Source organism: Schistocerca gregaria, unplaced genomic scaffold (assembly GCF_023897955.1).
Source record: "Schistocerca gregaria isolate iqSchGreg1 unplaced genomic scaffold, iqSchGreg1.2 ptg001449l, whole genome shotgun sequence".
Taxonomy (NCBI): Eukaryota; Metazoa; Arthropoda; class Insecta; order Orthoptera; family Acrididae; genus Schistocerca; species Schistocerca gregaria.
In genome coordinates, this window is record NW_026062747.1 from 31,342 (window position 1) to 57,233 (window position 25,892).

Below are 25,892 nucleotides of genomic sequence, written 5' to 3' on the forward strand. Positions count from 1 at the left end.
TAAAAATATTTTGTCTTTTATAGAACCCTGATGAGAACTTATAAACAAAAAAAAATATTATTAGATATAATATATTAAAAATTTAAATAAAAAGTATTTATTAAAATTCGAAAACCAAAAAAAAACAGATATGAAAATTATTTTCTGAAATTTGTTATACTACTGCACACTCCAAAACTCCTATGTTTCAAACCAGCAGTAGTTCCATCTATGAACATCCATTCGAGGGTGACGATGGTTCAAGTAAAGATGAAATATTTCTGTTTATGCAAGCATTAGCGGAGTATGAAGGTCAGCCCTTTGCTATGATCAAGTATTTTAGTTCTATACTTCGAGATAAGTATGTTTTTCCCGCTTAGTAGGATAAGTCTATAGGTTTTATTGGGAAGCTCTAGAGCCAGCAAAGAATAGATTGAACAGGGGGAAGGGAGAGTGGGATGTGTGCGCCTTCGGTATCGCGATGGGAAATGGGATTCCGCATGTGTGTGTAAAAAAGAGTATTTTAACGAGTTTATTTTTAGATATGAGAGGTTGTTGAAGCAGAGCGTATTGTCATCGAGTCAGAATATATTGGCGGAGTTGAAGCAGGAATACAATGCGTGGCTATTACTATATATGCTATATAAGCATCGCACGAGCGCCAGTGAAAAGAGAAGAGAGGAGGAAAGTGGGGTAAGTGTAAGTGACCAAGCGACTATAAGGTCGTATTTAGAGAGCGAGAAGAAGGTGAAGGAATGCCTGATAGTACAGAGATGGTTAGAGATGATATATGAGCATAGCGCGTGGACGATGGTAAGCGGGGAAGGATTGGATTTGAATGGAGAAGAATTGAAGTATCAAGGAAAAGAAGAGGGAAGAAAAGGCAGGCGCTCGGAATTGGATGAAGAGTTGAGTAGTCAGGTGTACCAGCTGGTAAGAGGGGGTCAGATGGGAGAGGTGAGGAGGATGTTGGAGGGGTCTGGACAAAGTGCGAGACTATCGACGTTGTCTTTATTGTACGGGGACGAGTACTATAGGGACGCGATATTGGAGGATGAAGAGAAGAGTGTATGCTTGAGTAAGGAAGATGGGGAGGACAAAGAGGATAACTGGGAGATATGGCCGGGGGAAGGGAGAGGATGGTGGAGGGGTTTGAATGCTGACGTTAACAAGGAAGAGGATAAGAAGATAGAGAGGAGGAGCACGGGTGGATTAATTGACAGGAGATTAATGAGGTACGCGTGTATGGTAAGTACAATGAGTAAGGAGATGGATGAAAGGAAATACGAATTAGCGTTGTATGCGATAGAATCTGGGTGTTTAGAGAAGTTGTTAAAGGTGTGCCAGTCATGGGAGGACAAGTTATGGGCACATGTTCGAATACACGTGGACAGATTATTTTATGAAAGATTAGAGTCTAGACCATTGATATGGAGAAGTGGGATATGGAAAGAAGAGACAGGAAAATGGAAGGAGAGTTACGAGAAGTTGATGAATCAATATTCGCGGAGTGAGTTGGGAGTAGAATTAGAATTACCGGAAGAGTTTAGAGAAGCTCGGAAAGAAGAAGCGTGGAGGAGAACTGCAAATTCTGGATTTACAGCCCTAGAAGGAATGGGTGGAGATAGAACAAATGAATTTGTAAGGGCTGATGAATGGAACTGGAATGAAATATTTGCCCGTTTGAGGACTGATACAAATAATCAAGTTAGAAAAGGGTCTATGAGGCCTTTTACAATAGTCGCCGAATGCATTATATCAGAAAATTTTGAGGAGCTTGCAGCTACAGTTGAGAAATGGTTGGCAAATAGGAGTGGCAATTTCGACTACTCTGTTGATTCATCTATCTCTAATGATTATTCTTCGTCGATACGACTGTCCGATTCGCGCTCATTTCAGAAGAATGTACCTTCTTATTCATCAATAGTCAATCAATCCTCATCAATTTTGCGTTTCTCAGTTCATCTCTTTCTTTGGCTCCAAACAGTATACTCTGCTTCATCTACAACTGCCTCTCTCGACGATAATGTTTGTCCATTCTCCAAGATTTCCGCTTCGAGTCTTATCGCCCTCTTTTCTCGCTATATCGAATATCTCATTCATTCCGAATACCATGAACTTGTTGCTTATTATTGCGCGCGCGTTCCTTCTGAAACGCACAAAAACCAGCTCTACGCCAACTTCCTCGCTCGCATAAGGGATGAGCGCATGCGTGAGCGAGCCCTACAATGGGCGCTCGACGCAGGACTCGATACCTATGCTATTACTAATACACTTGTACACACCGTTTTCCGCGACTCGAATGACCCCTCCTCGATTTCTTTCTCCAGACATCCTAAGTTTTTGGAGTCGCCTGCCGAGCGCAAGCAAAACGACAGTACAGCCTTATCGCAGCATTCCTCGTTTGTCGTCACAGATTGGTTCAATTCTCAAATATCAGATTTGGATAAAAAATACGTAGATATACTCAAAATGTTCCTCTTCAGCAACAACATTGATCAGCATCTTCAATATCTTTTATATGCGAATGCACTCTCCAGATTCTTCATTCAGTCCAGAAAGATGGCTGCCTGCCAGCTTTTGTTCAACGACTCTCGCGATGCGATCGACCAAAGGCTCGGGACCATCATCAACAAGCTCGACCAAATGCTCGCCGGCGGGCAGGATTCCCATTCAGAAAACAAATCAAAAGATTGGTCTACTTTTTGGGGGAATGTACAGGTAGCACTGAAGGAGTACGATTGTTTAATGAAGTATATCGAGGCGTTGCAAGCGCATGCCACGTGGCACGCCCATTACTCGAGCAGGCAGAGGATGAAGCAAGAATACAGAAATAATAGCACAGAGACGAGGACACGTATGAGGAGGAATGATGCAAATAGATGGGGTAATAGGAGTGAACAGGAAGGGATAGGAAATGATAGTATATGGCCAGAAAGTGAGGACACATTGACAGAAAATGGTGGTGGTGACCATTTGCTAGATAGCTGGAGAGAAAGGCTAAAGGAATTGGCAGATGACGCGCTGAAGGCGTTGAATGAGGTAATTTATTTTCCGGGCGGATGGTTGGAGGATATGGAATATGAAGGAAAAAGCACGCTTCATTATGAAGAACTGCCATCCCATTTGTTACAACAACAAGGGGATTATCCGAAAAATTCTTGTCGCGCAGTGCAGTTGAAGGAACTGAAACGTCAATGTCTACCGGAGACGATTTTTTTACTGCACCACATGTTATATCATATGCAAAATTATGCGGGTTGTATCCGTCTCTCAGGTCTTGTTGCAGATGATAGAAAAAAGCTGTTCAGCTACTTCAGTCAGAAAGAAATGAGGACTTTTTTACTTGCATTGCGGAACAGTGCATTAGAATTCCTCAGACAAGGACATGCGGACCCGCTGGGATATGAATGAATCTAGCAAAAAGAAAAATGTTCGCGAATATACATATAGAGAGAAGTATATATGCAAATATAGAAGAATCTACAAAATATTAGTAAATCAGGAGCGGCAACCAACTTGCTACTTGCTAGCTAGGAGTAAAAACTGTATTAAAACGAAGAGTTGCAGTTCTTATGAGTATCGGACAACGGAGTCAATGAGCACAGAAAGGAGACAGATGAAACCCATGACGAGAAAGGATATAATCAATAGCATTCTTTGCCTCGATAATATCTTCTTTGAGGTGGTAGATGTGATTATTAAAAGAATCAAGTTGAAGAAAAGTGGAACAGCGAGGATTATATTAACACAGACGAAGATGAGGTATCCGACGACGTGTTGGGTCTCTGATTGTCGAAACAAGAGGTCAAAAATGTGATTGATTATCAATGGCATAAATAAGGTACAAAAAAGCTGACGTAAACTATAATTTAGATTTAGGATAGATATTATTTAATAGACATACCACCGTCCTCAACGCTGTAGCCGAACACAAATTTTGTTTGTTGATTTCCATTGCTTATCAAGGTCAAAAACAAATATGGTCTTTTCACGATGCGCTCAATTGAATTACCTGCATTTTTTGTAGCTTCTTCTTTTGTGATGCGGAATTCTTCTCTTTTTTCTGTTGGAAATATCGAGCCGTAGACAATGAGTTGACTTTCATCTGGAATTGTGTAATCTGTAATAGTTACGTGGATGGCTGAAGGTTCTTTCATATAGGAAATTTTGGGGGTAATACTTATACAAGCGACTGTTATTTCATCTGAATCATAGCTATATACACTCTCCTTATCGTAGTAATAGTTTACAGTATTACAGGAAAATGTATCCGCATTCCTCGGCATTATGCACATCAAGAGGATGATACATATAGTCGCTACTACTTTCGTCTGACAAGCTCCGTGCATCTTCTACCAAAAACACTCGTCAAAAAGCATATGATATAAGAATAATATACAAATCATATTTGTGCATTTGTTGTCTATACAAATTTTGGTGTCTCGTCCCTTCATTCTAGACTCTCTTTCAACGGTGCTCTGCACAGCTAATATAAGGTTTTTTTCCTGCTAGAAGTCAACTCATGGGAAAACACCTTCCCTAACAAAAAAAGACTATCATACACAAAAGAAATATAACGTCTATACGGCTGCTATTCCTTCTTCGTAGCAAGAATAGACATGTGAAATCAGCCTCTCTGTATCAGGATGATCACGTTGTACCTGTTGTTGGAAGACTACATCAAACAGCGATGTATCGCATATTCATTTTTTTCGTTCTATAGTCGTCATCCACCTTGACAAAAAATTCCGTTTTTTCTTCTCGGCCATCTCTAACAGATTCACGTCAACGTCCTTAAAGGAAGCCGCTTTAGTCACGAACGGGCTCAAATCTTGAGCTTGAACTAGAAGCCTCCGTACCTGATAGTCTCTGCATTGTATTGCCTTCAGCTTATACTGTATGTACGATGAGGACTGACTCGTTAATTTTTTACATGCACACGCGCTTGAATTCCTCTTGTCGTACCTCGTTCTTGAAATCCGACCATTCGATCCATCCAACCCACTGAAACATCACATCACATTTAATCTTGTTTGGATTGATCAGAGATGTGTCTACCAGCAATCTGGCATCTAGGGAAACGTGATACAGTCAGTGTTTTAGGAGGGACACGACTAATTGAGATGTGCTACACACTTTGATGAAAAATAATACCGGTATCTTTTTGCAGGAGTCCACGTTCGAGCCTTTTTTTTTCCAGAGAGAGGACCATTCAATATAGAGAGAGGGTCAAACTAAGACGAGGACGAAGAAAAAAAAAGATACATACTTGCCCAATACACGAACTTTCCCTGCTTTGACCGAATGCCCAATTTCATGGATAAAGGTAATTCTGGCAAAAGAATTCGATCCAAGTGATGTCCTAACCATATTGACAGAGAATAAGACGCAATACCAATTACGGCACACAAAAAAACAGTTATACAGTATCAAAAATTAACTGGGCAGAACTTTTTGAACACATCAGCAATGCAGAGGTTTTCAAAGAATGGGTAGGAACACGAGGATAATAGAGGGTAGAGAATCTCTCTGATACACACTACGAAAGAAAAGCTACATAGCTTAGCCATATCTAACTGTTGAAAAAGTGTTTAAAGGGCTATAGAAACGCGATAAGAACGAATAGAACTTTGAAAAATACAATTTTAGTTCTAAAAATATCACAGCAAATCGATTTGTATATGCTGAGCATCTTTGTAAGACAACGTCTCAAATGTACGTGTGTTACCTGTGTGCATTGCACAACTTTTCAATCTTTCGTATATCCTTTATTCAATATATTTTTGGGTAGGCATTACAGTCGCGTACTGGGGATGGCTTCATCCCAAGGTCCACGAATTTCGCTAAAAAAGGAGTATGAGAAAAGTTTTTGGAAAAGAGCGAACTTTGCTAGGAAATAGAACGTACTTTTTGTAGTGTTGCATCCACTTCATACACAGAGGTGAAACGAAGATGGTGAAGATACCAATGAAGAGGAAAATTAATGTCAGAGTGTTAGAGAGTGCGTAACATAGGAATGTGGCCAGAACGCTGAGGAAGATAGGAATGATGATTTTCCCGTAACTACAATATTGACGCATATGATGGGTAAAGATAGGAACCAAAGCGAATAAGATGATAGAAAGCACAAGAATAGAAAACGATTGAGTATGGGTTCTAAGGCGAGATGCCAGCATGAGTGAGGCTAATGTAGCTGCATTGAGTGATACAGGCGCGCGGTATTTCAAGAAGGAAGGAGAATTGCTATTATTGCTATTAGTAAGCCGAGTCGAGAATTTGAGTGTTTGACAGGTGCCTGTTATTGAAGAAAGATATGAATTGAGATGATTGAATTGATTCGACTGCAATACTTTTGAATATAAATCCAATGAGCTCTGTCCAATTCCTGTTCTCCTCACATCTTCGTTAATCGGCAGTTGTCGTTCATAGCTGGTAGATGGATAATTGAGGTATGCATAGTCTTGGAAAATCAAGTGCACAATCAATAAGAAAGTTGACAAAACACTGATAGTTCCATCCGAAATCATGTCTGTCAGCGAGCACAGCAATGGGGATGATATATACAGGCCGAAGACGTATCCAGCGAAATTAACAGAGTATCCCAAAAAAAACATAATTCCACGTTGTTGGTATAAACCTTAAATTATTTGTTAATCTGGCGTGCTATTTTCGCTTGTTTTCGGTGCAGACTGTATTTTCTCGTACGTGAGGCAAATGCATAGGCGATTAGCCCAGAAACAGTAGCCACTAGGCTCGACAGGTTCAAGTAGTAAGGCGAGATTCGATAGTTCGCCATGAGAAAAAAAACTGTTACCAGAATCAAAATTACTGAGAACTGTTGCATCAAAACCAAGCTGTTTATCATAAGTTGAAAATATGAGTAGGCAACCACATTCACTATTTAAGATGACTCATTGAATCAAATCTCATTTAGTCCTATCACAATAAATGCACTAAATATTCAACGATATCACTACGCATTTTTGTTCCCCTTTTTTTTGTACCATTTTTCCTCATTTCTCTCAAAAAAGTTTTGTGATTGGTATAATTGTCTTCATATTGCTGCTTCTTATACAAGACCTTGGTCCAAGGTGGTGGCCGCACTTCTGGATCTCTCTGAAGAGAGAATGTTGAAGTTAATCTCGTTGCAGGCGGAGCGTATATAGACACTGACAATAGCATACATACCACATGAATGTTTGACCTCTTCCCTCCGCAGCAAGCGCACCGTGTTTCATCTAGTACAAAGCGATACCCGTCGAAGGGACAAAATGTGATATTCCGGGGTATATCTACCTCTTTTTCGAACGGTTCCCCCATGAATTATAGCTACCCTTTCAGTTAAAAAAACACTGTAATATGCAGAAAACTGATTGCATGCTCGACGTATAGTGTCTGAATCTCGTTGAAAAAAAATCACATTTGTGTGCACACAATTTCTTAGTAGAAGTGAGATGAAAGGGTTGCAGTAAGCCGCATTACCTTGCAGAAGCGTCTGTATATATACTATCTTCATGATTCTCGTTCAGAAAGAGGAGAGAGATATATCTTAGTTTCTCTCTCAGAAAAAAAAACGCCAGTATAGATGCTGTGATATGAAAAAACTCATCTGTCGTTGAGTTTATGAGGAAAGATAAAGGTACAATAATTTATCGACTGTGATAGGCAATCGGGGTTTTTCTCGGCCGAAATGATGTTGGGTATGCTGAATGCATCTTATATGGGTTCTGCATCTTTCATTGAAAATCAGTAGCATCCAAGAAAGGCTTTTACACAAACTAGAGTTCATAATTCTCTTCACGGGGTTCGTGTCATCGTCTACAGAATAAGTTGAAAACTCAGCGCAGCTGGTGCGCTGCTTTATGTGCATGAGACTCGAACAAAAATTCGCGTTCGGTAGAACATATGACACACGCGACTTGCACCAGCTTTCTCTTGCTGGCCCATATAGAGAATCGTTTATACGTTTCCTTTTGATTTCGCTTGTTATTTTTGAATTGGCACTTTATACAGTATTAGATTTTATATAACGCCAGTTTGTGAAGATTGTATGAGTTTCTTGCGCAGAGAGGATGGTAAATACATGGGTTTATGGCGCTTCGGTATTGTTACAGGATTGCTGGAAGGAGTGAAACAGCGAGTTTGCTTGGGACTCAATAGAGAGGAGAGAGGCGATGTCTTGTTGGAAGATTTGAATAGACAATAGGTGGGATTCGGAGTCGCGAAGGAGACGGTCCAGAGTGGTAGAGACACTGCGCTTGGTGTTGTCTAGGGCGTTGGAGAGGACGTTGAGATAATTGCTAGAGGAACTGGTGGAAATTTGCTGGTCTATGAAGGACAAGAGGGATAGGAAATGCTGCAAATAAGAACGGATATCCAGGGTAACATTATGCAGAATAATCACCTGTTTAGAATGGACGAGTTTACGAGATAGCGCATCAAACAACTCCAAGAAGTAGAGTTGGTATTGAGAAAGTTCGGCACGAGGGGGGACTTGATCGAGCAAGTATCGGAGCTGAGCGATACGATGTGATTTAGAACGAAATAGATGAGTCAAAGAATCTAGTTTTGATTGGAGAGACAAAATGGACGAGTCGAGATGAGAGTGTTGAATTTGAGAGAGAAGATTATGGAGAAGGTGGTCGAATATTTTCTGAGATTGTGAGCGGTATGATTCGAATTTAACGATATCCGATGAAAGTCTGGCATTAAGAGCAGCTAGACTTAGAAGTCGATGGAGGTGGGAAGGTGAAAGTTGATTGGTGATGGTTTGAATGGGATGTAGTAAATGAGATAAATCAATGCTTTTGGATGCGAAAAGTTCAGTGTGATGTTTGGAAGGCGCGGAAATAGGACTGAAGCATTTTTTATAAGATAGAAACAAGTCGGAGAGATGACGAAGCTGAGGAAGGATGAGAGATAGCAATTTTTTACGATTCACAGGAGTCTGATTTATTGACGGGATTTGGTTGACAGAGAATCCATAACAAGGCCAGAATATAGCAGGGACGAAAGGGTGTGGGTCTCGTCTGAAGTTTGATGTATCTAGACGTCTTGGTTTAGAATGAATTTCATAGACATCGATAGGACAAATATCGTGATTGATTTTTTGAGTGGTTCTTGGCCTCCAAAATGCCATTGGAGGAGTTTCTATTTTACGTGACAAATGTGGGGATATCGAATATCGCTTTCTGGAGATGGAGAGGCCAATTATGCTTTGAACAGGTGGGTACATTTTGAAATGGTGTGAAAGTTCATATTGTTGCCACCTCTCCAAAATAATTCTATCTTCATCTTCAAATGTGCCCATAGACTGTAGCAGCCATGAAACGATTGGCTGAAGCGCATTATAGTCCAAAAAAATAATTTGTTGACATGATATAGGAAATGGGCAATTTAAGTATTTGAGTGCGAGAACGGTGTATTCTGCCAGAAATGTTTTGTCAGCCAATCTTAGACCCTCGATTAATTCTACGCCTTCCGTCAAGAGTTTGTTTATAGTCCACATAAGTCCGCCCATGATCTGTGTGCAAGTATGAGTATCGAGCGCCATTTTGGGGGTTTTCATCTTAAGGGTCTCTTCGCTGACGTACCTTATCAAAGGGTTCTAAAGTCTTAATGAGAGGCCGGAAATAGCCTCTCGACACGAACTGTGACATGATTGCCTCATAGGCTTCTGAATTGGTTCCCTTACATGCCGAGTTAGTCAGCGAGTGATGCATAGAAGTGCTCATAGCTGAATGGTTTTTAAAAAAAAGAGGTTTATTGATGAGGATAGACCCGCGCTTTTGAGTTGACTGAGCACGCTGTTTCTGTCCCCTGCTTTGGGGGCCTTATCGAGTGAGCGTAGCTGGGCAGATTTTTTTGTGCAAGAATTTTTTCTTTAGTCTAGAGTTGGCATATGCCACAAGCCATCTGAAAAAGGCCGTCATTAGTGCGGGCACGGGCGAGGGGGAGACATGGAGCTGGGCGAAGACAATACGTACCGTTCAATGCTGTTGCCAAGGTGATACAAACGCCCTTATTGACGGCACGGATTTCATCTCGTGACATAGTAGTGATTCCTACACCGAGTGCGTGCTCCTTTCCGTTCACCATGACAGCCTTGAGAGACGGGATACATGTTAAAAAGAAGGCCATGTACGACGGGGAAAGTCTATTACATACCACGACAGTTTCTTTACCGAAATCTTCATCTAGCCTACCACCCGGACTAGTCAGCCCTGGACACATGATGTGGGATCCGCCGAGTATGTACTCGGTTGCACCTTCGTCAACTTGAACTCGAACGCACATAAACGGATCTGCGAGAGATGAGCAAGCGTGCATGAACAAAAGAGATGCAAAAAGAACGTACATCGATGGACGAGGCGAACCGTGGGGATATAAGGACCTTCTCGCTCTCTGAAGAAGAGTATGTCCTTATTGATAACAATCAGCGTGATGTTCTTCGTGCTAGTGAGTCGGGTAAAAGTGTATACGACATATATACGTGAATTATAGGTGACATTAGAAAGTTTGCATTGAGAGGGTGTGAGGAAGAAAAATTATTACCATTTGACCAATACGGCGCTTGTTTTTTTTGGGATGATATCGTCCAAGTAGGGCTCTAGCTTTGGGAACTGTTCTAATATTTGTGCGCGAAGAGCACGATGAACAGAGGATTTGGTTTTGATTTGGTTTCCGATGCAGTCTTTTTTGAATCTGTTGGTGCATTGGAAGAGGGACGAAACAATTAGCACAGAGACGCGGAGGAGAAGAGTAGGTGGAAATGCATGTGCATGTATACTTTTTCATCATCTTTGTATTAGAAAAAAAAAAGGAGCGCGTAGGTGGCTCGACAAAGTGGAAAGACGGATAGCCAGGAAGGAATGTAAAGAGGTATGTTTTATAAAAAAAAAAAATTAGATTTTTCCTTCGAAGTTGACCTGGAGGCATTGAAAGGTGCCTGAGGAAGAGGGCGAGGCGAACAGAGTGTAAGAGCTGTCTTGTTCTTTGAACATAGATTTGGTGTCGATGGAAGAGATGAATTTTGAGTCAAGGTATTTTTCTAGTTGGTAGTATTGACACATAGATGGGTCTTTGTAGGGAGGGACGATCAGGTCGAGGAGTATCGATGGCTTGAGCGCTTTGAAAGCGTGCAGGTTGCCGAAACTGGGGTAGGAAATGAAGAGGGTGCAGTCAATTGAGGGGTTACCCGCGTCTGTCGGTGGCTTTATAGATTCTATGATTTTTTGTGTGGCGGGAGTGACAAGAAGTTTGCTTGGGTTTTCAGAAGGATTTGGGGTATAGGATACAGCATGGACCGATCCGGATAAGATTTTGGTGATGACGGTCATGTTCGGGTGGTCGTGGAGCGGCATGATGCAATGGGCAGGAAGCATGAATATTTGTATGGAGAACCTTTGTTGTGGGTCGTCATAGACATGAAGCATGGTCGCGATATGCGAGCTAGAGAGTTCTGGCGTCGGGAGGAGTCGGTAGAGTTGCTGTGGATAGAACTGACTGTAGATGGGAGGAGGGAAAGACAGAAGGATAGGGTGGTGTCGTTCCAAATTCAATAGGGAATCTGGAAGGAAGCTGTGCATTCGACGAGACGGAGAGACGGGCCCGAGATCACGAATAGAGAGATCGGCCATTTTGGTCAGGAGGGATTCGGGGGGCGATTTGGGGTCAGAGAGCCGGGCGAGTGTATTAGGCTGTTTACACTCTTTGATAATGTTCCATATCCGGTTCATGAGTGAGAGTGAAAAGTAAGGGGAAAAAAAAGCGACGAAGCGGTGCGCAAGACATTTTTTTCGTGTTCGAAAAGTGTGGGATATTTGAGTTGGGAAGATGAAGGGTGTAAAGGCGAGCTGGGCGAAACCAGTCAACACAAAATGGTGTGAGAATTGGATAGAGGGTTTTTTCCGAGCAATAATAAATGATACAGCGGTTTTTTTTAGGAGTACAGATCCTACAGGTCTCGAGATATAGACATCGAGCGTTGGACAGAATGCGTAGTCTTCCTCAGAGGCTGCGGGGATAGGTGAAGGCCATCGTCAGCCCTGAATGGGAGAGTCCTCGTGCTGCGAAACAAGAAAGAGACAAGAAAACAGCTTATATAGGTTTTCGCGTAGAAAGTAGCAGGAAAGATCGAGATATACATGAGTGATCAGGTAAGTGTGTTTATAAGTGGGGTTTTAGAGGCTTTTGTGACACAGAGAGAGGAATAGAATAATTGAGTATGAGCTAAGCTGTCATATAAGTAGAAGGGTTGATTTGCTTAGGCATAGCAGGAATGTTGACATATAACTTGTTTTGGACGCTATTAATGACTTTTGCGTCATCTTCGCTGGCAACAAACGAAATTGCAACGCCTTTTGTGCCGAACCTTCCCGCGCGCGCGACGCGATGCAAATAAGTGTCAGCGTCGATCGGCATGTCATAGTTGACCACGACATTGACTCTTTCAAAGTCGACGCCGCGTCCAAACAAGTCTGTAGACACCAGAATTCTGGAGTCGAACGCTTTGAATTTTCGATATCTTTCTATCCTCTCTGGTTGCTCCATTCTGCTATGGACGACAATGGCCGGGAAATTGACTTTGTTCAGCACCAAGCCTAGCGCGCTGGCCCTTGGAATGCTCTTAACGAAGATCACGACTTGATTAAATTCCAGCTGGTCCAATATGTCAGCGAGCTTGCTGTTCTTCTGGTTCTCCTCAAGCTGGACGTAGTATTGTTGAAGCCCATCCAAAGTCAGCTTCGAGCCATCGTTTATATAGATCTCCAGCGGCTAGAAAAACAAAAGTCAGTTGATCGAGGTCGTGCCTTTCCGCACGCGCACTATACACGCATATACGTACATCGTGCATGAATTTTTTACATATTGGTCTCAGGTTTTCAGACAGCGTTGCCGAAAACATCATTACCTGCTTGTCGTGAGGCGTGATTTTGAATATTTCCTGGACATCTCTGCGCATGCGCACGTCTTCCAACATTCTGTCGCATTCGTCCAATATAAAGCATTGAGTGTGCTTCAAATTTAGGTCCCCCTCTTGGACTAGCTGCAAGGTGCGTCCCGGCGTCCCTACTACGATGTGGGGAACCTCTGTCTTCAGTTGGTTTCGATGAGTCGAAATAGGCGTTCCGCCAAAGAAAACGGCCGTTTTGACAGACGGCAAATATTTTTTAAATCTGTCGAATTCGTTCTTAATTTGGTGTGCCAGTTCGCGTGTGTGGCACAAAATGATGCACGCTACCTGCTTCTCTACCGGATTGATTCTCTGCAGCACGGACAGGACGAAAACTGCCGTCTTTCCCATGCCAGACTTAGCCTGACATATCACGTCCGTGCCTGTGATAGCTCTGGGTATACATTCTTGTTGCACTGTTCGAGCCGACGCGAGCACACACGTTAGTTCCATACAAAAAGCATATACAAAAGGCGCCCGAAAAGTCAACGAAGCGCCTCTGCGCCGTTCTCCTCTCCCTATCGGCGACGCAGAAAACCGGCACGCGTTTATTCGACACGGCGCAAGATACCCCATCATTTCCCGAGGCTAGCTAAAGAGCCGCGTGTTTGAAGAGGTTTGCGGCGCGTACCTTCTGATGGTGTTTCGAACCCGCATTCGCCTATAGCTCTCAAAAGTTCGGGTTTCAACAAAAAGTCTCGGAAGCTCACTGCCGACACCGTCCCATGATGCTCCCTTTAAAACATAAATCGTTACAGTAGGCCTTGAGTTAAATCGGACTTCACTTGCTCAAAACTCAACCGTTCTCGAGTCCACGAAGCGCGGTCATTAGAACTCTAAACGTCGGATAGAGTTTAGAGATTCTAGCCAAAAAAATCAAAACGCACTTTTTACCGATTTCCTTCTCTGGCTCATCGATAACATCATCCTCCGAGTCGTAAGCAGCCAAGTCATTGATGTCTACCTCGTCCTTAATGGCCATGTTCGTCGAAGCGAGATCTGCGCCTTTTAAAAAAATTGGAGCGAAACTTCGACAAAAAAAATAATCGATCAAGCAAAATCGTCTTCGCCCATCAAAAAAACTACCAGACAACGCATACACGATCCTCAAATTATGTATATATACATTATACACACTCTCCCTTATGTGTGGATGGTCCTGTATGTGCGGGGCCGCGGGGAAGGGCGCCATGTTCTCTCTTGTTTGGTTGAGCGCGCGGTTTATTGAGTGTTTGTTTGCTGTCTTTTTTCCCATGCGTCGAGTATTTTGGCCGTTTCTTCCTCGATTTGCTTCATCCTGAGCAATTTGCGTTCTTTTGTTCTTTGCCGGGCCGCCTCTAGTCTTTCTCGTCGGAGGCGCTCTTGCTCCGCCTGGGCGCGCTCTTCGGCCCTGACTCTCTCCAGTTGGTCTCGGACAACGTGGGGAAATAATTCCGGCTTGTGGCTGTTCAGCCACTTAGTGTACCCGACTTTTCGCAGTGGGTACCGACTCAGAAAACTTTCGATTTCCCTCAGGCGATTGACGACCTTGTTGATGCTCTTTCGCCTTCTCGGGATGAACTTGCGGACCAAGCCGCCAAGTTGCGCGGGAGAGACGAACATGGTGGAATGGGGGAATAAATCGCGCTGTTTGAACACGAGCCAAGGGCTTGCGTCTCTTGTTCGGAGGTTCGTGTGGGCTAGACGGGCCTCTCTCTTGGCGAGCAGACAAGAAGTCCAGACTCTCGTACGCCAAAACGTCTGAAATTGAAAAAAAAAAACCTTTCGGAAAATACTTGAAACAGATCGCCATCAAATTTAGCTCTCCAGCTCACCAGTTCACGTTGCCCCGTACGTTTACAACCTCGCCTTCAATCCGTGCCCAGCCGTCCGCCTGGCTCCAAGTAGGTGTAACGCGCTCAAGCAGATTTTGCCTTTCTCTCTTCGGAGAGGCCCTCTGTCGTCGGATGAGACTTCGAAACGTGCGGCCGACACTGGGTCCCGTTGCCTTCTCTGTGGCCCCCATCCGAGAGTTGCCGGCGACCGTCCTCGAATCGGATTCGGCGCTCACTGCATCGAGCAGAGCTGCGGAGGACGATGAGAAAAAGAGAGGGTGGCGCATTTGCGCGGACGTCTTGGTTTGGTTTGCGTTTCTTAGCGCGTGAGAGAAGGGACAGAGAAGGTTGTATCTGATCGCTTTTTTTTTTTTTTTTTAGAAATGTTGATCCCCAAGAAAGAGAAGATTCGCGTCTATTCGTACCTGTTCAAAGAGGGCGTGCTGGTAGCACCCAAGGACGTGATTCGAAGGCACTCCGAAACGCACGTTCCAAACCTGCACGTGCTGAAGTTGATGCAGTCTCTGGAGTCTCGAGAATACGTGAAGCACTCCTTTAATTGGAACCACAACTATTATTATTTGACGAACAAAGGGATCGTGTACATCCGAGAATTTTTGCACCTTCCCGAGGAGGTCAATCCGGCGACTCTGACGTCCAAGACCTACTCTGCGCCGGGGGGAGGGGAGGACGGACACCAAAGGTACAACAGAGGTCCATTCGACCGAGACAGATCAAGGTACCACGGACGAGGCGATTACTACAGAGGGCCGGAGGGCGAGGGGCCGATGTCTTCTGGACGCGGACGATACATGGGGCCTCCACCCAGTTAAATAAAGTCACAAAAAAAGGGCCTGTGCGAAGGAGGCGCGTGCGCTCGCGAGCATGAAGGTCATTTGGTTGGTCTTTTTTTTCTCGGGAGAGGGCCGCGGCGGGAGGTGGTAGGATGGGGCTCGTATTTGCAGACGTGTCGTGGACAAATCAGCGCACACAAAAATCGCGCAATAAAAAAAATTTGTTGCATTTATCCATTATATCTTTGTTGGTCGCGCGCGGCTCGATCCACGCGTCCCTCTTTTTTTTTTTTCGCGTTGCCGTGACAGAGAGGCCGTCGAACATGGCGATGGAGCGACTGATTGCGACCCACCGAATTACGGGGGCTAGTTTTGGGATCCTTTCCGACGAGGAGGTTCGCAAAATCACCGTGAAGAACATAGACAACGAAAATTCGGTCAGTCGGTTGATGATTCCGCTGGAGGGCGGGTTGTATGACCCGGCCATGGGGCCGACTGACAAAGATTCAAAGTATGCCTGAGCCGAGACGCTAGTACGCGATGCGCGGGGTTTTTGATCGAGACGGTCGTTTGCGCGGATAGACGGCTTTTTTTTTCGGCGGCACGGAGGGAGAGGCGAACGGAAGTGGAGCGCGACGCGGCGCGCGCTGGGCGCCGGGTTCCCGCTCGCGGGGGCGAGGTGGAGACGGGTGACTAACTGAGCGCGTGCAATTGCAGGTGCGAGACGTGCGGGTTGTTCGAGCTGTATTGTCCGGGCCACTACGGGAGGATAGAGTTGCTGGTGCCGCTGTACAACCCGTTGGTGTTTCCGGAGTTGTACCGAATTTTGCAGATGATTTGCCTGAACTGCCACGCGTTTTTCATGGATCAGAAGCTGGTACGTGTGCGGGCTGCGGGAGGGGAGCGTCGGGAAGCGCGTGCCTAACAGAGACGGGTGACTGCGTACCAAGGCGATGATGTATGGGGAGGCGTTGCACGAGTTGAACGGCGGGAACGTGGAGAGCGCGCTGGAGCGCGTGGAGGACTTGGAGAACTGGAGGGAGGTGAGTTTCGCCGAGAGGGGCGGGGGGGAGATGGCGTTGAGGTTGAAGATGAACAAGAACACGTTGGAGATGAGGGAGTGGCTGATAAAGCGCTTTTTCAAGTCTCAGCCGACGAAGGGGTGCGAGAATTGCGGCGCGTGTAGGTTGAAGTTGGTGAAGGAGAACAACGCGCAGATAATGGTGAGGAGGAAGTCGAAGAAGCTGATGAGCGAGCAGTGGAAGAAGGGGGTGAGGTTCGAGAGCGCGTTGGGCGAGGAGGGCGTGTCCAGGTGGATGTTTTACGAGGGGGAGGCGAAGGAGGAGAGAGGGGAGGAGTACAACCAGAGGGTGTTGTACCCGAATGAGGTGAGGGGGATTATGGAGAGGGCGTGGAAGAGGAACGAGGTGTTGGTGAGGGAGATTTGGTCGTCGTTGTCGAGGGAGTCGAGGGGGGCGATTCTGACGAGGAGGAGCAGTTACGAGCAGTTTTTTTTGACGGTGGTACCGGTACCGCCGAACCGGTTTCGCCCGATGAACGTGGCGGGGTCGATGGTGAGCGAGAACGTGCAGAACGCGAATTACAAGAGGTTGCTCTTGGCGATGAAGAGGATGGGGGAGTTGTTTCGAGAGGGCGAGGGTGAGTCTCGGGAGAGCCAGAAGGGTTATTGGTGGAGGGAGATGCAGGTGGTGGTGAACGATTTGTTCGATTCCGGGATGTCGGTGTCGATATTGAACAAGCCTCCGGGAGTGAAGCAGGTGATCGAGAAGAAGGACGGGTTGTTTCGGCAAAACATGATGGGGAAGAGGGTGGATTTCGCGGGTCGTTCGGTGATTACGCCGGACCCTTATTTGTCGACGAGCGAGATTGGCGTGCCGATGGTGTTTGCGAAGCACTTGTATTATTCGGAGCCCGTGACGACGTACAACGTGAATCGCCTGAGGGAGATGGTGATCAACGGCCCGGACGTGTACCCGGGAGCGAACGCGGTGGAGGACGAGTCGGGGAGGGTGGTGCCGCTGAGGGGGGACCGGAGCAAGCGAGTGGGCCTGGCGAATTTGTTGCTGAAGCCGTGCGTGGAGGAGAGGCCGGGAGCGGGGGGCGAGGCGTCGTGTTGGGGAGGCGCGAAGCGAGTGCACCGCCACTTGGTGGACGGGGACATGTTGATAGTGAACAGGCAGCCCACGCTGCACAAGCCGTCGATGATGACTCACTACGCGAGGGTGTTGAAGGGGGAGAACACGATCAGGTTGCATTACAGCAATTGCAGCACGTACAACGCCGATTTCGACGGAGACGAGATGAACTTGCACTTTTTGCAGAACGAGATGGCGCGCGCGGAGGCGTACACGATATCGATGAGCGACGAGCAGTACATCGTGCCCAAGGACGGGACGCCGATTCGCGGGCTGATACAGGACTACATAGTGAGCGGCGTGCTGCTGACGAAGAAGGACACGTTTTTGACGCGGGAGGAGTTCCAGCAGCTCTACTGCTGCGGGTGCGGGGCGGACGCGTGGAGCGGGGGGGGGGGAGAACAGGGCGCCGAGGTCGGGGAGGTGGAGGATGAGGCCGCCGGCCATCTTGAAGCCCCGCGCGCTTTGGACGGGGAAGCAGCTGGTGACGGCGCTGCTGGAATACCTGTTGCGGGACGAGGAGCCGTTGAACCTTTGCGGGAAGTCGGCGATTCCCGGCGAGATGTGGGGGGAGAGCGTGGAGGAGGGACAGGTCCTGGTTAGCCGGAACTACTTGGCGACGGGCTCGCTCGGGAAGAACCAGTTTGGCGCGAAGAAGCACGGGTTGGTGCACGCCGTGTATGAGCTGTATTCGGCGAGGATGGCGGGACGGCTGCTGACGATACTGGGTCGGTTGTTGATTGCGTGGCTGCAACACGCGGGGTTCACGTGCGGGATCGACGACTTGCAGCTGACGGCGCGAGCGGACGGGGTGCGCCACAGGCTGCAGCGGTGGGACCAGGAGCGCTCGTGGAGGGTGGCGGGCCTGTTTTTGAACGTGATCGACGCGGAGGACGCGGCGCTGTCGGCGCGCGACGTGCAGAAGATCGAGCAGAGCATGAGGAAGGTGTACCAGCAGCCCGAGCTGTACGCGAAGTGGGACGCGTTCATGATCAGTCGGGTGTCGCGGGTGACTTCGGCGACGATTGACGCCTGCATTCCGGGAGGTCAGATGAAGCCCTTTCCCGCGAACAACTTGAGCTTGATGACGGTGAGCGGCGCCAAGGGGTCTCGCGTGAACTTCGCTCAGATCGCGTGCTTGCTGGGGCAGCAGGAGCTAGAGGGTCGTCGGGCGCCGCTGATGGAGACGTATCGGTGCTTGCCGTCGTTCGCGCCGTACGACTTGTCGGCGCGCGCGTCGGGCTACATCACGGACCGCTTCTTCAGCGGCGTGCAGCCGCAGGAGTACTTCTTCCACTGCATGGCCGGGCGAGAGGGCCTGATCGACACGGCGGTGAAGACGTCGCGGTCGGGCTACCTGCAGCGGACGATCATCAAGAACTTGGAGAGCCTGGTCGTCCAGTACGACTACACGGTTCGGGACGCGGCGGACGGGTGCGTGATCCAGTTCCAGTACGGCGAGGACGGGATGGACGTGTGCAAGTCCGGGTACTTGCAGGCGTTCGACTTTTACAGGGAGAACCTGCGCGCGGCGAAGAAGGTGCTGGGGTACGAGGACGCGATGGCGACGCTGCAGCGGCTGGAGCGGCCCGCGCGCGAGGCGGACGAGGACGGCCGGATTCGGTGGCTTTGGGGGTGGGGTGAGCGAGAAATACCACGCGGCGCTGAGCGAGTACGTTCGGAGTCGGTCGCTGGGCGCCGACTTCTTCGACGCGATGTGCTTGAAGTACGTTAGGGCGATGGCCGATCCGGGGGAGATGGTGGGCGTGCTGGCCGGCCAGTCGGTGGGAGAGCCGTCCACGCAGATGACGCTGAACACGTTCCACCTCGCCGGCCGCAGCGAGGTGAACGTGACTCTGGGGATACCGCGGCTCCGCGAGCTGATTCAGACCGACGGGTCGATCAAGACTCCCAGCATGGTGCTGCCCCTTCGAAGCGCGGTGACCCAGCGCGACGCGGAGCGCCTGGTCAAGCAGCTGCAGAAGATCAGCATGAGCCAGCTGATTCTGCACGTGACGGTGGTAGAGGAGCTGTGCTCGAACTCCGCCGGCAACCTGCGGGTCTATCGCATTCGCGCGGACCTGGACCCGTCCACGCTGGCGGACTGGTACCTCCCCTGGACGCTGGTCGAGACGCGAATCGGCGAATTCGTCGAGCTGCTGGTCCAGCGCGTGGACAGGCAACTGCAATCGAACATCCGGCGCCAGAAAGTGGTGTACAAGAGCCAGGCGAAGGAGTTCAGCGAGTACGAGGAGGAATGGACGGCCGAACAGGAGCGCTCGGTCAAGGCCGTCAAGAACCGAGAAGACGAAGGCAACGACCAAGCGGAGAGGAAAAAGCGCTCCAGCGACACCCAAGTATACGAAGAAGAAGAAGAGGAACCCGAAGAAGAGCACGCGTCCGTCGACGGCAACGAAAACTACGCTGAAGAAGCCGAGCCATCCGACTTTTCCATTGATCCGCCCCTCTTGAGCGACGACGACGGCAACTTCAAGCACGGCCCGTCTTCTCTGGAAATCGACAAGAGTTCGTTCTTCTTCACATTCACGCTTTGCTATCCCGCCAGCACGCCCAAAATCCTTCTTGTCAGTCTCATCGACGACCTCAGCTCTCTCCACGTCGTGCGACAAGTCCCGGGCATCGAAAAGGCCGCGCTCATCCACCACCCCTCCGCCCCCTCCGAAGACGGCTCTGTGCTCAGCATTCAGACCGCCGGCATCAACTTCGGCCACATTTTCCAGCACCACCACCTGTTCCTTCTGAACTCCATTTCCACCAACGACGTCCGCGCCATCTACAAGGTCTACGGCATCGAGGCCGCCCGTCGCGCGCTCCACGCGGAGATTCTGAGCGTCTTCCAAGCCTACGGCATCCTCGTGGACTCGCGACACCTCTCGCTGGTCTCCGACTACATGACCCACTCGGGGTCCATCCGCGCAATGACGCGCTTCGGCATCACCACCAACGCCAGCCCCTTTCTGAAAATGTCCTACGAAACCACCACCAAAGTGCTCACCAACTCCGTCATCTACGGCGAGTACGACAACGCCTGCTCGCCCAGCGCCGCCCTGGTCTTGGGACTGGTCCCGTCCGTCGGCACCGGCATGTGTGAGGTTCGGTGCAAAATCTAACCCCCCACCGCGCGCTCGCACCCGGCGCCTCCAGCAGAGAGAAACTGTACCCAAATCTGTATTTTTTTTCTCAGCTTGTCACAATTTTTGACCTGCGCATCGATCTAGACCCCATCCCCCTCTTCGCCGACGGCGCCGATGAGAACGCCCAGCGCCGAGGAATCGCGCCCGCGAACTGCGCGAGTCAGTCGACGCGGTTCGCCCGCGCCCTCAGCATGCCCCTCCGCCACGTCAACCACCACCTGCGGGGAAGACGTACGTAAAAAAAAAAAAATCAATCTTCGACACACACTTGTACACACTTTGCCAACCGTACGCGCCCATTTTTGTCTTTCTTGCTCTGCCCCGCGCCTTGATGCCGCTCTTACAGCGCGCTCACTTGTGGACTCTCTAATGCTCGTCGGAACCAACTCGATAGCCATCCGCACCCAACGCCGGCGCTCCGCCGCGCATCCCGCGCTCGCTCACCGGTCGGCCGGGACTTGCTCGCTGGTCGCTCCCTGCGGCGGGACGCCGCCTCGACTCCACGCTTCGGACCGACCGGCGGGACCGCGCCCTTCTCTAGGCCGGTCCTCTCGTCAACAAGAAAATCCCGACGGGACTCTCGCGGCCGGCAACCCCACCGACCGCCGCTCCAGAGAGTCCATTAGGGTCGCCACCTACAACATCTTATCCGAGGCCTATCACGAGCCAAGTCCTGCGTCGATTTTGCCGAAAAAAAAAATCGTGTTCAAAAACCGGGTAGACCGAATCTTGCAAGAACTTGAATCCATCGACGCGGACGTCTTGTGCCTTCAAGAAGTCGAGAGCCGCATTTATCAACAAACCCTCCTCCCCTTCCTTCTCAAGAGGGGCTATCACGTCGACTTCGTCGTCCGCGGACATGCAAAAAAGAGGTTCGTCCCAGAATCTTGGATTCCTAGGATCGACGGAAACTTGCTGGCCCACCGCGCATCCAAGTTCAAACAACTATTCTACAAGTGTTCCGAATTGAGGGAACTGGTCTTTGAAAAAGGACAGAACAAATGGGGCATCTCAAAGGACATTCTCAGATATATCTTAAAATGCGATCAAAACATCGCCGTGTCTATTTTGCAGCCGTCCTTTCATGACCGAGCGCTATGCGTGGCGAACATTCACGCGGTGTTCGGGAACCGCGTCGACGGATGTCAACGAGATTCAAATCCAACTGGCGCTCCATGCCATTCGCAAATGCATCTTGCAACAGAGCGGTCAAGATGTCCGCGACGTGCCACCGAATCACGTCCTACCTGTTCCCATCATATTCGCAGGAGACTTCAACTGTGCCGTCGGCTCCGGAAGCTACCAACTTCTGTCAAAGGGAATTCTCCCCGGCGACTCCAGTTGGCTGAAGTTCTATGGCGAGTCCGTCGTCGATCGAGACCTGACTCATCCCCTCAGGCTGAAAAGCGCCTACGCTTCGAGCTCTCTAGGAGAACCGGAATACACATGGTACGGGGACAGAAACAACTATGCCACATTGGACTATGTGTGGTATACGCCGAGCACGCTGGACTTGCTTCGACTTCGTCGCCTTCCTACTGAAGAGCCGAAGAGGTACCCTCGATTGCCCATGGGCGAGTTTCCGTCCGATCATCTGGCATTGGTTGCAGAGTTTTCGCTCAAGTTCTGATGGATTGTGCGCGCTCGGCGCTTCTTCTGAGTGCAACGCAGGCTTTTCGATATTAGCCTCGAAGGAGCCCCTTTTGACGGGACGTCCGGCTTTGGGACGCATCAGGCTCAAGAGAGTTCCGGAGCTGCTTCTGCGACTACCTCTGGAAGAGGCACGTAGCTATTTCTGAGACGCTCGTCTATAAGGGAGACGACAGGGTCCGCAGCCAATGTGCGATATAAGGGGCAATGTTTGCCACCTCGGCTTGTATTTTTTTTCGGCGCGATACCGAAGGTCCCGTCCTGCATTTGGGCAGATCTGTTTTTTTTTTTTCTATGCACACGTGAATTATAGGCTTCTCCGCTTGTGCAACGGGACAGAAAGAAAAATGACAAAAAATGTCAGAATGTACAAAAATTTTGGCCAAAATTATTTTGAATCTCACCTTTGGTCAGCTGCCACAGGCTTTTCCAGAGAGTATGGAAAAGCCGTCTAATGCAACCGATGTATGTTTGTTTGCAAATGGGCGATGGAGTTGTGGGCGGCGTTTGGTGCCGGATACATGAGTGATCGCGTTGCGCGTTTGTGTGAAGAGAGGATGTTTTCTGACGTGAATTTGCGTTTGATGCTTGCGTGAGGAAGGCGAGTGTAGATGAGGCGCTAGTCAAAAAGGCGAATGGGGAGGGTAAGTCTGAAGATCGGCAGGTGGAGGAGAACGCCGTAGTTGAGGGGCCGCCATTGGCGCCCGGCCATCAAGATTCTGGCCAGAGTGCGACGGATATCAACAAGCATCATGATAATAAATCTAGGAGGTCGTCTAGTAGATATCCGAGTTCTGAGCGCGAGAATAGGAGCCGTAAGCGCACGTAGGTACTATCTTTTTGTTCACATTTTGGATGTGCTGCAGGTCCAAGGGCGAGGGTTATGCTAAGGGCGCAGATCTATCTCGCTTGACGACACGGCACGGTTGACGATGCGATACGTGCTCTCACACGCATTTTTTTTTACGTCTTGTCTACGAGCAAAAGCAGTGCACATCGATCTAGAAGTAGAGAAAGGAAAAGGAGGACATACTCACCGGAGCGGTGGTCTAGATCGCGCTCGCGCTCTCCGTATCACTACAGACACCGTCGGTCGCGATATGACGACTACCCCCCGAGAGGCCGAAGAGAGGGCGACCACGAGAAGTACCACAGACAGAGAAGACATCGAAAGTCCTCTTCCAGATCCGTGAGCGCAAGCCCGCGCAGGCGTAGAGACGGAAGCAAAGAAAGAGATGAAAAGGACCAGCGTATGCCTGTCACTTCTTTTGTGTGTGTGTGTGTGTGTATGTACGAATTCTGACGTTTTCACGGTACAACATGGATTAGGATATGCGGTGCTGTCGGCTGAGAGGGCGATGAGGACGGTTTTTATCAAGGACTTGCCTAGCAGGAGCACGGGGAGCGCGACATAGAAGAGTGGTTCGAGAGGGCGAACGCACCGGTGAGAGATGTGCAGCTGGTGTTTGATCGCCACCGAAAGTTCAAGGGGATTGGCTACGTGGAGTTTTACCAGAAGGCGAGCGTGCCGCTGGCGCTGAAGTTGTCGGGGTCTGACTTTTACGGCAGAAAGATCATAATTGAGAGCTCTGAGGCGGAGAGAAATTTGGAGTCGGTGAAGGAGACAATGACTAGCAGCCAGCCGTCGTCGGTGAGCGAGAAGCAGAGCGCATCTGCGTCGAAGCAGCCCGTGCGTTTGTACGTGGGTAATTTAGATTATGCGATAACAGAAGAGATGGTGCGCGAATTGTTCAGTCAGTTTGGTCAGCTAGATATGTGTAAGCTGCAGACGGAGGCGAATGGACAGAGCAAGGGAAGGGCGTTTATACAATACAACAATAGAGAAAATGCGTTAGCTGCGTTTTATTATTTGAACCAGAAAGAAGTTGCGGGGCGAACGTTGCGTGTGGATTTCACTCGGGATTCCAGAGCGAAGGACCACACGCTGCCATGCGTAAATACCGGTGGTCAGCCTCCATCTACGGAGTCCCAGAAGGCGGGGATGAGCAGCGAGCCGTATGAGTCGGTGGGAGATTTAGACGACGAGGGCGTCAAGCTGACAAGGCAGACTCGATATTTCTTGATGCAGAGCTTAGCGGGCATTTCGCAGTCATCTGAGGCGGATGGTCGTCGCGCGGACCAGCCGTCGGAGTCTTCGAACAGTGCGACAAGTTATCCCGTTTCGCACGTATCTCCAAGAATCAACTTGCCTAGTCCGGGCACTCCGACGGCCTGCGTCTGCTTGAAGAACATGTTCGATCCTTCGGTCGAGCGAGATCCTCAGTTCGATTTGGAAATAGAGGAGGACGTCAGAGAAGTGGCAGAGGCGCACGGGCGAGTCGTGCACTTGCACGTCGACAAGACTTCATTCGTACGTGTGTGGATGTGTGCAAGAGGCTACGGAATTTCCTCGCTGACCCGTTTTTTTTTGCGCACGCTGTCCCAGGGGGACGTGTACCTGAGGATGGAGGGAGTAGAGGCGATGAAGAACGTCGTGAAAGACGTCCACGGGAGGTTTTTCGCGGGGAGGCTCGTGCGCGCGGAGTACCTGGCGCCGGACGTCTACACTGGTAAGTTCCCCTCTGATGGGTGCTCGGCGTAGCGCCCGTTTTTGCTCGGGGGGGTGCGTTTGCGGAGAAGGGGAGAGGTGTATGCAAAGTAGAGGTACAGAAGTGCGCGCGTTTATTTTTTGTGGGAGCGCCGCCTCTGGTGAGAGGGAGAAAGGGGGGGCGGAGGAAGGTAGAAATGAAAAAAAACTTTGCACGCGTAGAAAAAAAAAAAATATTAGATGGTAGAACACTCTCTCATAATTAGGGCATGTTCAAGAAGAAAAGGGCGCCGTTGAGCAAGTCATCTTCCTTGCAAAATCCGGATCCGGTGCCAGATTTAGAAGGTACGGGAAATTGACGGTCGAGGTGAGGCGGGGGCGAGTAGACTGACGGGCAAAATGGCGCATGGTGTGTGTTGTATGGCTTGTTGCTTTTTTTTTTGCGGGAAAAAAAAAAATCTTTGTGGGCGGTTCGCGATGCGTGTATTCAGCGGAGTTGAGGAGGGTGCTCAACGTGCCTCTGGAGAAGAGTACGGTGTGCAAAGACTTGCCGAGGTTAGCGCAGAGGATCGTAGTGATAGGGGCGCTGAGTACGTTAACGTCGGGATAGATCGTACGCGGAAAAAGCGAGTTTCTGACAGGGGGGAGGGGGATTGGTGACGCTGAGTAGAGGGAGAGTCTAGGAAAGTGAAGGATGCAGAGGAGGAGGTGACGCGCGAGGAGGGTAGCGGGGAGTTTACAAGGTGTATTGGAACGTGGCAGAGGGGGTTGAGTTGAACAGAGAGTACGCGTCTGAGTGGCCGTATGAGTACAGCGAGTGTATCTGTCTCGCGTGTGT

General features: G+C 48.9%; 6 protein-coding genes and 1 long non-coding RNA gene across 7 annotated transcripts; 3 read left to right on the top strand and 4 right to left on the bottom strand.

Annotated features, from left to right (window-relative positions):
- The first annotated feature begins 162 nt into the window (after positions 1-162).
- LOC126332400 (nuclear pore complex protein Nup107-like) lies at positions 163-3,905 on the top strand. Its single transcript, XM_049996590.1, has 2 exons — positions 163-340; positions 522-3,905. Exons 1-2 carry the CDS (start codon positions 183-185, stop codon positions 3,391-3,393), a joined length of 3,030 nt encoding a protein of 1,009 aa, XP_049852547.1. The 5' UTR covers positions 163-182; the 3' UTR covers positions 3,394-3,905.
- Positions 2,989-5,163, bottom strand: LOC126332403 (uncharacterized). The gene is made up of 5 exons (XR_007563667.1): positions 5,119-5,163; positions 4,948-5,054; positions 4,842-4,877; positions 3,887-4,775; positions 2,989-3,767 (listed from the first exon to the last, which is right to left on the bottom strand). It is a non-coding gene; the product is annotated as an uncharacterized LOC126332403 (long non-coding RNA).
- A 501-nt stretch (positions 5,164-5,664) lies between these two features.
- On the bottom strand, positions 5,665-6,873 carry LOC126332402 (uncharacterized). The gene is made up of 3 exons (XM_049996591.1): positions 6,688-6,873; positions 5,890-6,619; positions 5,665-5,825 (listed from the first exon to the last, which is right to left on the bottom strand). Exons 1-3 carry the CDS (start codon positions 6,845-6,847, stop codon positions 5,777-5,779), a joined length of 939 nt encoding a protein of 312 aa, XP_049852548.1. The 5' UTR covers positions 6,848-6,873; the 3' UTR covers positions 5,665-5,776.
- A 691-nt stretch (positions 6,874-7,564) lies between these two features.
- Positions 7,565-10,044, bottom strand: LOC126332395 (coiled-coil domain-containing protein 93 homolog). Its single transcript, XM_049996585.1, has 3 exons — positions 9,969-10,044; positions 9,576-9,897; positions 7,565-9,505 (listed from the first exon to the last, which is right to left on the bottom strand). The coding sequence occupies exons 2-3, from the start codon at positions 9,714-9,716 to the stop codon at positions 8,072-8,074; spliced, it is 1,575 nt and encodes a 524-aa protein (XP_049852542.1). The 5' UTR covers positions 9,717-9,897; positions 9,969-10,044; the 3' UTR covers positions 7,565-8,071.
- A 1,846-nt stretch (positions 10,045-11,890) lies between these two features.
- Positions 11,891-13,941, bottom strand: LOC126332396 (uncharacterized). The gene is made up of 4 exons (XM_049996586.1): positions 13,825-13,941; positions 13,569-13,672; positions 12,830-13,353; positions 11,891-12,759 (listed from the first exon to the last, which is right to left on the bottom strand). The coding sequence occupies exons 1-4, from the start codon at positions 13,917-13,919 to the stop codon at positions 12,214-12,216; spliced, it is 1,269 nt and encodes a 422-aa protein (XP_049852543.1). The 5' UTR covers positions 13,920-13,941; the 3' UTR covers positions 11,891-12,213.
- Positions 13,942-15,868: 1,927 nt separating this feature from the next.
- On the top strand, positions 15,869-22,853 carry LOC126332393 (DNA-directed RNA polymerase I subunit rpa1-like). The gene is made up of 6 exons (XM_049996582.1): positions 15,869-16,056; positions 16,263-16,422; positions 16,496-18,066; positions 18,116-19,384; positions 19,437-21,087; positions 21,203-22,853. Exons 1-5 carry the CDS (start codon positions 15,869-15,871, stop codon positions 20,830-20,832), a joined length of 4,584 nt encoding a protein of 1,527 aa, XP_049852539.1. The 3' UTR covers positions 20,833-21,087; positions 21,203-22,853.
- Positions 22,854-22,919: 66 nt separating this feature from the next.
- LOC126332397 (RNA-binding protein 39-like) lies at positions 22,920-25,270 on the top strand. Its single transcript, XM_049996587.1, has 4 exons — positions 22,920-22,971; positions 23,108-23,335; positions 23,497-23,756; positions 23,836-25,270. Exon 4 carries the CDS (start codon positions 24,134-24,136, stop codon positions 25,106-25,108), a length of 975 nt encoding a protein of 324 aa, XP_049852544.1. The 5' UTR covers positions 22,920-22,971; positions 23,108-23,335; positions 23,497-23,756; positions 23,836-24,133; the 3' UTR covers positions 25,109-25,270.
- Positions 25,271-25,892: the final 622 nt, after the last annotated feature.

Excerpts from the sequence above, each read along its gene's own strand:
- LOC126332400 (XM_049996590.1), top strand. The coding sequence starts at position 183 with ATGTTTCAAACCAGCAGTAGTTCCATCTATGAACATCCATTCGAGGGT. Across the intron at positions 341-521 it reads AGTTCTATACTTCGAGATAA|ATATGAGAGGTTGTTGAAGC; the intron begins GTATGTTTTTCC and ends GTTTATTTTTAG.
- LOC126332402 (XM_049996591.1), bottom strand. The coding sequence starts at position 6,847 with ATGATAAACAGCTTGGTTTTGATGCAACAGTTCTCAGTAATTTTGATT. Across the intron at positions 6,620-6,687 it reads CGCCTATGCATTTGCCTCAC|GTTTATACCAACAACGTGGA; the intron begins GTACGAGAAAAT and ends AAATAATTTAAG. Across the intron at positions 5,826-5,889 it reads TGGATGCAACACTACAAAAA|CGAAATTCGTGGACCTTGGG; the intron begins GTACGTTCTATT and ends CTCCTTTTTTAG.
- LOC126332395 (XM_049996585.1), bottom strand. The coding sequence starts at position 9,716 with ATGAGCACTTCTATGCATCACTCGCTGACTAACTCGGCATGTAAGGGA. Across the intron at positions 9,506-9,575 it reads CTTTAGAACCCTTTGATAAG|ATCATGGGCGGACTTATGTG; the intron begins GTACGTCAGCGA and ends ACTTGCACACAG.
- LOC126332396 (XM_049996586.1), bottom strand. The coding sequence starts at position 13,919 with ATGGCCATTAAGGACGAGGTAGACATCAATGACTTGGCTGCTTACGAC. Across the intron at positions 13,673-13,824 it reads GAGAAGGAAATCGGTAAAAA|GGAGCATCATGGGACGGTGT; the intron begins GTGCGTTTTGAT and ends TATGTTTTAAAG. Across the intron at positions 13,354-13,568 it reads GTTCGAAACACCATCAGAAG|TGCAACAAGAATGTATACCC; the intron begins GTACGCGCCGCA and ends CGGCTCGAACAG.
- LOC126332393 (XM_049996582.1), top strand. The coding sequence starts at position 15,869 with ATGGCGATGGAGCGACTGATTGCGACCCACCGAATTACGGGGGCTAGT. Across the intron at positions 16,423-16,495 it reads TTTTCATGGATCAGAAGCTG|GCGATGATGTATGGGGAGGC; the intron begins GTACGTGTGCGG and ends CTGCGTACCAAG. Across the intron at positions 18,067-18,115 it reads CAGCAGCTCTACTGCTGCGG|GTCGGGGAGGTGGAGGATGA; the intron begins GTGCGGGGCGGA and ends CAGGGCGCCGAG.
- LOC126332397 (XM_049996587.1), top strand. The coding sequence starts at position 24,134 with ATGACTAGCAGCCAGCCGTCGTCGGTGAGCGAGAAGCAGAGCGCATCT.